Source organism: Harpia harpyja, chromosome 10 (genome assembly GCF_026419915.1).
Source record: "Harpia harpyja isolate bHarHar1 chromosome 10, bHarHar1 primary haplotype, whole genome shotgun sequence".
Classification (NCBI taxonomy): Eukaryota; Metazoa; Chordata; class Aves; order Accipitriformes; family Accipitridae; genus Harpia; species Harpia harpyja.
In genome coordinates, this window is record NC_068949.1 from 4,291,420 (window position 1) to 4,300,819 (window position 9,400).

Here is a 9,400-nt window from a genome sequence, read left to right on the forward strand (position 1 = left end):
CCCAGGGAGCCGGACACCCTGAGCGACACACACTCGAGGGCACGACCGGCCACTGCCTCTGTGAGGAGACGCCGCTGTGAGGGAGCGATCCCCGCGCATGCGCTGAAGCGCTTGGCGCAGCCCGCCCAGCTCCGAGCCCGCTTGGCGCCAAGCGAACGCGGGCACCGCGTGACCGCAGACCCAAGGCGCATGCGCCCCGACACCCCCAACCCCGTCACAGCCAGTTGTGAAAAGAATAGGCGGGAACTCCCCCTGTCCGTCGCGCCGCGCATGCGCCGTCCCTTCTTCTCCCCGGAGGCGCGCATGTGCCGGTACCGCCCAGCCGGGGCTGAGGAACGCGGCGTGGCTATCGCGATACTTGCGCAGCCGGGACGCCATCCTGCCCATCTTCGTTGCGTAGGTTTCGAGCCCGCCGGCCGGTTAGAAGTGAGGAGGAGCTTCCTTCCCGGCAGAAGCTCCTGCCGGGGCACGTCGAGGGGTGTCCGAGGGTCTCCCGGTAAGTGGAGGGGAGGCGGGGGAGAGAGCGGGCTGAGCGAGCCCCAGCTGGGCCCGCCCGGGGCGCCTGCGGGCAGGCTGGCGGTAGCAGCGGAGGCTCGGAGAGGCCCTGAGGCGGGCGGGCCTTTCCGCCCGTCGGCGCGGTGTCGGGGCCGGTGCGCGCCTGCGGGGAGCCGTGGGCAGCGGCGCTCCCTGAGGAGGACGTGGGGGAGGGGGCGGCGAGGCGCTACTCGGCGGAGCCTCGTTCCCGAGTGCGGCCGCCATTTTGAGTGGTGGAGCCGAGGGCGGCGACGGCCCCAGGAGAGCGGCGAGGGGACTGCCGGCGGAGGGGGGGGGGGGTGGGGGGGGTGGCCGAGGTTGCGCGGGTGGAGGCCGGGAGGCAGCTCCTCTGAGGCGGAGAGGTGGTGCGCGGGGCGAGGCGGGGAGAGCTGGGCGGGAGCGGGGGAGGCGGGAGGGGGGCGGCCCCGGGGAGGCGCGGTAAATGGCGCCGGGGAGCGGGCGGTGGGTGAGGGCCGCGATTTCGGCGGTAGTCGGCGCCGCGGGTCAGGCGGGAGAGGGGGGGAGGCGGGTTCGCTCGGCGCCTGAGGAGGGCGGCGATGGCTCTTCCATCGCTGTTGCGGCCGCGGGGCCCATTGTGGGGCGCTCACGGTAAACCACCCCCCCACACACACACACGCTCGCACCCCCGGGGCTGAGGGCGGCGCGCACCTGCCGAGGCTCCGGCGCCGAGCGGGTCCGACCTCCCCTTCCCCGCCGGGGTCTCGGTGCCCGGGCGACACCGACCCCCGCTGCCCCTCAGGCTGGTCCTGCGGTTCCCTTCTCTTGTCCCCGGCCCTTGGAATTCGAGGTAACGCATCGCCCGTGTTTCCGGAAGGGTGGGGGAAAAAAAAAAAACCAAAACAAAAAAAACCCACACACAAACCCAAACAAAAAACAACTGGGAGAGTGGCCCGTGGCGCTTTGTTTGCAGACAAAGGAAGGCCTTGTGTTTCCACGCAGGAACCGTTGCATGGTTCCTACCCCTTTTTCAAGTGTCATGAAAAAAAAAAAACCCAAACAAAAACCACCACCAGCACCCAAAACCTTAAAGGGCAGATGTACACTGAATAAATAATGAGCTTTATGTGTTGTGCTTACCCACGTGCTGCCCTCCTTGCACGCGGTGTTCCCTGTCAGAGTTTGGGGTGGTTTTAGATGTGTGCACGCTGTAGCTGTGATAAAGTACAGTTTTAAATACGTAACAGGAATAAAGCTCATCGTCCGTAATACTAGTTATCTGAAGAAAAACTGTTGGATTTCTTTTGAGGGGAGGGACTTTGGCATGTATGGAATCTCAAAATTTAATTTTTATTTATTTATTTGTAGCGTTTGATTTAAACAAAAGATGGACTGGAGTGGAAAACATAATGGGCCAAATGATACAACTAATGATGGAACAGTGGTACGACTTCGAGGCCTGCCATTTGGTTGCAGCAAAGAAGAGATTGTTCAGTTTTTCCAAGGTACCTCTAGTATAGTCAAAGTATAGTGACTGAGTTTTCTTGTATCTTTTACACAATGTTTTGCACATTTTAATTTGCAGTAGCTGTTAATGGGGTGGATGGGAGGGATTGTGTTAAATTAGTTTATCTTAAGTAAGAATTATGCCCTGTAAATGAAGTACAAATAACCTTAGATGTAGTAAAACGCAGTATGTATCTAATTTTGTTGAGGTGGTAAACATACTATGCATATTGGGATAACCTGAATGTTAGCATTTGGATCAGTTAAATTGCTTGATTGGTAGCTATATTTTCTTCATGTAACTTAGGTGGTTGTATTTTTGCATAGTTTAAACAGAAAAGAAGTATGGCTAAATCCATAAATGTTTAATGAAAGATCATTGGCTTGTATTGTTGGGTGATGGGGGAAACAAGGTGGTTTTCTTTTTCGTTGTTGTTGTTTAGATATGCTTTAAGTATTTGCTGCAGATGGGAATGTTTCAGCCTTTAACACTGTTCCCCTTGATGGGGTTATTTGTCCTTGGGTTAAAGGGTTGGAAATCGTGCCAAATGGGATAACATTGACGCTGGACTACCAGGGGAGAAGCACAGGGGAGGCCTTCGTGCAGTTTGCTTCAAAGGAGATAGCAGAAAATGCTCTGGGGAAACACAAGGAAAGAATAGGGCACAGGTGGGGATGGAGAGTTTGGGATGGCGTTAAATCTTTATTTTTGGGGGTTGTGGGTCAGTAATGCTTTTGGGGGGGTTGGGGACCATTATATGGAAGTGGCTGTTTTTAAGAATTTTTATAACTGATCCTAAGTTAACTTGGGAAATACAGTAGATTTGGGGGGTGGGGGAGACAGTATCGCTCTGGGTAGTTTGCTAAACTCAGAAAATTGTTTCAGTCATTCTTGTATAGGGTAATTTGTGATAAATGCTACTATAGCTAGACATTGTTTTTCAACAGTATGTTTCTCATACTGGAAAGACATGTTTTAAGCTTAATATGTACAGCTAGAATTTTCACGTAGTAATTTTTGCCACTGTAAAGTGTTTTCCTTTTTTTTTTTTTATACACTTAAGATTCTTACGGTTTTGAGGAGAAACTTAAGTTGTATGGTATCTCTAGTCACTGGATTGTACGTTTAGTTATAGAAAACATAGTATGGCCTTTTATAATATTCAGGCAGCTTATGCGTGTATTCTTATTGGTACCTTGAAAATCCTCTTTTATTAGATATATTGAAATCTTCAAAAGTAGTAAGAGTGAAATCAGAGGATTCTGTGACATGCCAAGAAGAATGATGGGACAACAGCGACCTGGACCATATGATAGACCATTAGGAGGAAGAGGGGGTTATTATGGAGCTGGGCGTGGAAGTATGTATGACAGAATGCGTCGAGGAGGTGGTGGATATGACGGTGGTATGTTTATCTAATGAATGGAGGTTCTGTTGTCAGTTTCATGTTTCTGACATCTTTGTCAAGAAATAAAGAAATGGTGGTAGCTGCAGTACCCGTTAGGTTTGACACATTTCTCTCAAAAAATTTTTTCCTTGTAATGTATCAAAAAATGTGGCTTAGTATTTAAGATTAGTGGAAATAATAAGGAAACTGTATTTTCAGTAGAATTTGATCTCTCATTTGCATGTCTCTTTACTATATAGAAGGAAATTTACATTTTACTATATAGAAGGAAATTTATATTTGCACTCTGTTCAGAAATCCAGAATTAACAGTCTGTAGAGGCTGTTTGCAAACTTCTGGGTGCCCAAAGACTGAAAAATTGATTCTTGTGCATTGCTGTGTGAATTTTGAGTAACAACGTAATCATTCCTTTCTTTCTCTCCATCGCACAGGATATGGTGGCTTTGATGATTATGGTGGCTATAATAACTATGGCTATGGAAATGATGGCTATGATGACAGAATGAGGGATGGGAGAGGTAAAAAAAAAAATTTCTAATAGTTTGTTTAAAAAGATTTTTACGTTATTTGAGTTGTAGGATATATAAGTATTTCCAAGACAGAATTAATGGCTTTCTTCATTAGATTATTTTGTGAAGAAAGAATGTTGTTTAAAAAAGGGGGGCAATTGGGGAATCTTGGGAAAAGGTAAATATGTTGCTTAGGATGTCATCTGGTTAAGTGTTTGGGTTGGTAATGTGGGAAGCGCAAACACCTTGCATTCAGCGGTATAAAGTCAGTGCTTTCAGAAAAACAGTAGTAATGACTTTTCTGTTTTTTCATGATGATCTTACAGGTTTGTGGTTTTGTCTGTTTTGGGTTTTTTAATAGGCATGGGAGGACATGGCTATGGTGGAGCTGGAGATGCAGGGTCAGGTTTCCATGGTGGTGGTCATTTTGTTCACATGAGAGGACTGCCTTTTCGAGCAACAGAAAATGATATTGCTAATGTAAGTACAATGGGAAAAACGGCTGTCTGATGCCAAGAGTTTGCGTGTTCTTGTCTTGCCTAATCCAAGTGATTGATAGCTCTAACACATCTGCTAACTAAAGTCATGGCCCTTTATGTGAGTTTTACAAAGCTTAGTAGTGAATGAGCTTTTGTAAAGGTGTCCGAGCTAAGGTTACTGAAGAAGTCGGCCAAACCATATTTAACATTAATCTCTGCACTCTTTGCTCTTCCATTCCCATACAAGGTGTATTGGGGAGAGAACAGTTGTTGCCATCAGTATCCTCATTTTAAGGCTTTCAGAAGTTTAAGCTTAACTGAAGATTTGTAGTTTTGTAAAAGAATGATAGCAGATGTGAAACTTTTGATTGTAGTTTGTATATTTGTTTGTTGACCCGAGACTTATTTTAGGAGGAACAGGGTGGGAAGACTGTAGGGAGCTATATTGCATTGGAGGGGACAGTATTCTGTTACTTGTAAGAGATGAGGGTGGCAAACAAAAGCACATCTGCAGGATTCTGGGGATACATTCTTGTCAGTATAGATCTGGTGTTTGTTGGGCAAAAAGTTTTCTGGGGATATAAGGCCTGGTTTAAACATAGCCTCTCTACAGGGGGGCACCATCTTTATTAGTTGCACCTATGTGTTATATATGCAGAACTCCATTTTTAAGCTTGTGCTTGTTTTCTTTTTTTGTTTTTTTTTTTTTTTTTAAATTGAGCTATATTTTCTTCTGTCGGTTTGATTTTCTTCAGTCTAAAGACCCTCCGAGAACAAGGGCCAAACTTCAGGCTTTGATTCAGAGCATGTTATTGCAAGTTGATGAGTAGTACTTCCGTAGTATACCAAAGGTTCGTTTGCACCCCATACTGTTTGGTAAAAGGGCTGTTAGTCAGAAATGGCACTGTATCTTTGAGTTCTGTAGCAAGGAAGAGCGGTCTGATTGACAGTCAGCTTTTTCTGAATTCCATAAATATGTCCTTGCTTTGAGAAATTTATTTGGCTCTGCTTCTTTGAAAATGAAGTAATTATTTTCATTTTCCAGGATGGCATCATATTAGAACTTGTTGCTTAAAGCAACGTGCGTGGGCATGAATTTTTGTTTGTATCTTTGCTTTTAAAGAAGGCTCCTCAAGCTCTGTAGCTGGAGCTCTTTGAGTTGTGTAATAGTAACAGATCGTAAGTGTAGATTGACCTAATTGTGAAGGTCCACTATCGCTAAGTAATACTTTGGAAATTAGTAATTAAATTTATGTGGTATGATGCGATGAAATTGATGCAGTGCTACACTAACAGCTGGGATGAAAAAGAAGTATCTGGCTTGAGTTCTGCATTAATGTAATTTGGGGGGGGGGGTGTTTGTTTTTATTCTTAGTTTTTCTCACCATTGAATCCTATAAGAGTTCACATTGATATTGGGGCCGATGGAAGAGCCACAGGAGAGGCAGATGTGGAATTCGTAACACATGAGGATGCAGTAGCTGCCATGTCCAAGGATAAAAATCACATGCGTGAGTGTCGTGTTCATCTGAAGCTTTCATTGACTAGGCTTTAGCAGGGTATATAAGGGTAAACTGAACATAAGGGTTTAAACTGCACTTAAGTTGCTGTGCAGTAAATACACAAATTGGAAGACTTTTTGCCATTTCTCACATTGCAAACTCCCTTTTGTGGGCTTCTGTTACTTGGAAGGTGGGGTTTTTGCTTTGTAGCTCTGTGCTTCTGGTTTCTGAAACAAACTACAAAGTAAGGCTTTTTTGTTTCCTACAGAGCATCGATATATTGAGCTATTCCTGAATTCAACTGCTGGAGGAGGTTCTGGAATGGGAGGCTATGGCAGAGATGGAATGGGTATGCATCAATTCTAGAGTTAGCGACGCTTTGCCGAGTCCAACGAGTTCCAAGTTTGTAACAATGTGCTTTCCGCTTTTCAGATCAAGGTTACGGCTCTGTTGGTAGAATGGGAATGGGTAGCAATTACAGTGGTGGATACGGAACTCCTGATGGCTTGGGCGGATATAGTAAGTAAAAGTTCTGTTTTAAATGTATTTCAGGAAAATGTTGCTAACGTCCGTCTTCCGATGGACGATGGGGAAGGGTGGTAGTGGGCTTTGTGGACTCTGTGCTGGTAGAAAGGGAAGGAGGGTACTGGTTTAATTTAAAGTGTAAATCACGTGGGGTTTTAAGCATTTTGCTACTGCAGCAAATGCTCGTTTAGAAAAATAGTGCTGAAGTATTGTTGTTTTAGTATAAGTTAAGTCATCTTCAACTAACTGTTGTGTATTACCCATCACATTTTTTCTTTTTTTAAGGTATGTATGCGTGACCTTGTGTCAATTGTTTGCAGGTCGTGGCAGTGGAAATAGTGGAGGATACTATGGGCAAGGCAGTATGGGTGGAGGAGGATGGCGTGGAATGTATTGAAGGATAATAGCCTTGCTTCTACAAAACATCCTGGAAGAAACAGTCTCTGGTCTACTAGACTTTCTTACAAAATTTAATTTCTTTTGTATTTTAAGAACTTTATAATGACTGAAGGAATGTGTTTTCACAATATTATTTGGTAAGCAACAGATTGTGATGGGAAAATCTGTTTTCTGTAGGTTTTATTTGTTGCATACTCTGACTTTAAATAAATTTTTATATTCAAACCACTGATGTTGATACTTTTTATACTAGTTACTCCTAAGGATGTATTACATATTCAAGACTACAGTCGGTTCAAGATGTTGTACTATGGTTCAATAAAGGTGGATGTACTGTAACTCCTATGAACACTGATTCAGTTCTATGTAATCTTGGTGTAGTGGATGAGTTTGAAAAATTCACTTGTTTAAGGGGGAAAAGGTAGATGAATAGCTTAGTTTATTTGGTAACAATCTTTCCTAAACCCTTTTGATAAGTTGTATGTAATAATTTTTCAACACGGCGTAAAGCTGTGGAAGCTAAAAGTCATTGTTCGAGCTTTCTTCTTGTACTACCACAATCTACCATCATCTTCAGATGCACAGCTGCATAAACAAGTAGCGCCCAGGGTTTGTGCCTCCACACAACTGAGCAATGATGTTTATTTCCATGCTTTGCTATAGCACTAGATGCTGCATTTCACAGGTGTGACTTGCAAATCAAACTAAAACACTAGCACAGCTTTTAGCTAACATGAAATAGGTCAAATACTGGTTCGTTTGGAGCTATCCTTTTCTTACTTTTTTCTCAAAAACGCTGCTTTTGGGAACAGTGGGCAAGTTGGAAGCAAGTTACGACTTTTTTTCTTTCATTAAATTATTGTATTTAAACATGGTTCAGCTTTTTTTTTTGCTACACAGAGCTGATTTGTCTGTATTTGTTCAAAACTTGACAACCCATTATATGGATGAGCTCATTAGAAGCAAAGTATCTCTAAAATAACTCTAAGCCCAGTACTTGTTAAATAACACACAACCCAAACACATTGATACAACTTTTTGTGCATTTGTGACATGTAAGATATGTAAGAAACTATTGTTTGAAGACACTTAACATACCTGATGTGTAATGAAAAAAGGTATTTATTCTTCTGAGCCAGTGTGATCTCCCAAATTAACTGCTTTGTCCTCAATGCCTCCCTTAAAATGTCAAATGTGATCTTGGGTATTGAAAGTCTGTCACCTGTTTTGCTAGTACTGTGTTATATATGTAATAAATGTCTTATTGTGGGAGAGAGGAGAATGGAGTTTATTTCACCAGAGAGTGTGTTCTTGTGTCAACGTGACTGGAAATAAATAATAGCCGAAAGGGTCGTTGGCATAGGAAACTTTCCAAGTACTGGAATGTTTGTGGCTAGGAAGGGGAGGGCAGACGAGATCCTAACACCATTGATCTCGCAGGGCTTTGTTCTAATGCCGTGCTCTTAAGAACTAGGGGGTTCTTGGTCTGTTGAAAAAGCTTACGTGTTTCATAAAACTCGGATGGCAGAGGCCAGGACAAGAGTTAATCCAGTTGCTGGAAAAAACACCTTACAGTAAATACTGCAGAGGACATCTACACATAATGGAAGCATTTTTTCTATCAGCATAGCAGGTATCTATAAAATACTGTCAGCTCTGTACCATTTCCACACACTTCCATTTTACGAGAGGGAACACTAACCCCTGTTTAAGACTTACTTGCCTCCTGAGAGCAGGCTGGGAGTTATGCTTTGGGCTATTCTGTATAACCAAGCAATCTGCAAAAAGTGCACTGAACTCGAGTCTTGACAAATGAAATTCCACTGTGCTGGACAGTGAATCCCTTCAGGCTGTCCTGTCCCTTCCGCGGTGATACTTCACCCTGTAACAAGAGCAGCATTCAGCATCAAACCTTTCATGTCACTTCAGCAGCATTTAAATTGCAGAATTGTTTCTGAGAAGAAAACCTATGAAAAAAGATGGCTCGCTCAGCCAGGAAGTGTTAACCACTGTACACAAAGTTGCATTTGCCTACGGAGAACCGCTGATGGGAGCAGCTGGGCGATGAACGCTGGGAATTGGCTGGGTTTTTTCCCTTTGCTTTCGGAGAAGCAGGCGCACGCACGGTAAGTGAGCCACCTTTGCAAGAAGGTGGGCACAGCTCATATGATCCCTGTCCGCATGGGAGAAGGAGTATATTCTTCTCTTGCTTACTTGCTAATGGCCCCAGTTCATTAAGTCAGAAGTCATTTCCAAGAAGAATACAAACTAGGCTGCTCTGATCCTGCGGGAACAGTTACCGTTTGATGAACAGAGTAGGTACCCCACAGACCTTCCTATGCTCAGTGTGAATCACGATCTGTCAAAGAATAGTGGTTTATAGAAAGACAAAAGGTACAGGATTAATAATAGTGTGGTCCAAAAAACTGCTAAAAGCAGGCCAGGTAAGTAGTTTGATGCTAAGGGAAATAAAACCACACAGAACATAACAGTATTCACCATTTTGTTCAAGGCAGAAGTTTTACTTCGTGTAAGTAAAAGCAATCTGAATAACTACACACTACTTCAGTGACGTTTTC

The 9,400-nt window shown here is 44.0% G+C and overlaps 1 protein-coding gene across 5 annotated transcripts; it reads left to right on the plus strand.

Annotated features, from left to right (window-relative positions):
* Positions 1-275: 275 nt before the first annotated feature.
* HNRNPH3 (heterogeneous nuclear ribonucleoprotein H3) lies at positions 276-8,093 on the plus strand. Of its 5 annotated transcripts, none has more exons than XM_052798365.1 (10): positions 276-496; positions 1,861-1,997; positions 2,529-2,667; positions 3,217-3,404; positions 3,839-3,925; positions 4,278-4,396; positions 5,771-5,906; positions 6,166-6,246; positions 6,330-6,416; positions 6,708-8,093. In XM_052798365.1, the coding sequence occupies exons 2-10, from the start codon at positions 1,880-1,882 to the stop codon at positions 6,719-6,721; spliced, it is 969 nt and encodes a 322-aa protein (XP_052654325.1). In that variant the 5' UTR covers positions 276-496; positions 1,861-1,879; the 3' UTR covers positions 6,722-8,093. The 5 variants fall into 5 exon arrangements, with proteins under 5 accessions (XP_052654325.1, XP_052654323.1, XP_052654324.1 ...); XM_052798363.1 differs by having other exon boundaries at positions 6,743-8,093; XM_052798364.1 differs by having other exon boundaries at positions 3,217-3,359; positions 6,743-8,093.
* Positions 8,094-9,400: the final 1,307 nt, after the last annotated feature.

Bases quoted from the DNA above. Each gene is read 5' to 3' on its own strand.
- HNRNPH3 (XM_052798363.1), top strand. From the start codon at position 1,880: ATGGACTGGAGTGGAAAACATAATGGGCCAAATGATACAACTAATGAT. The intron at 3,926-4,277 runs GTAAAAAAAAAA...GTTTTTTAATAG, and splicing joins CAGAATGAGGGATGGGAGAG to GCATGGGAGGACATGGCTAT. The intron at 4,397-5,770 runs GTAAGTACAATG...TTTTATTCTTAG, and splicing joins CAGAAAATGATATTGCTAAT to TTTTTCTCACCATTGAATCC.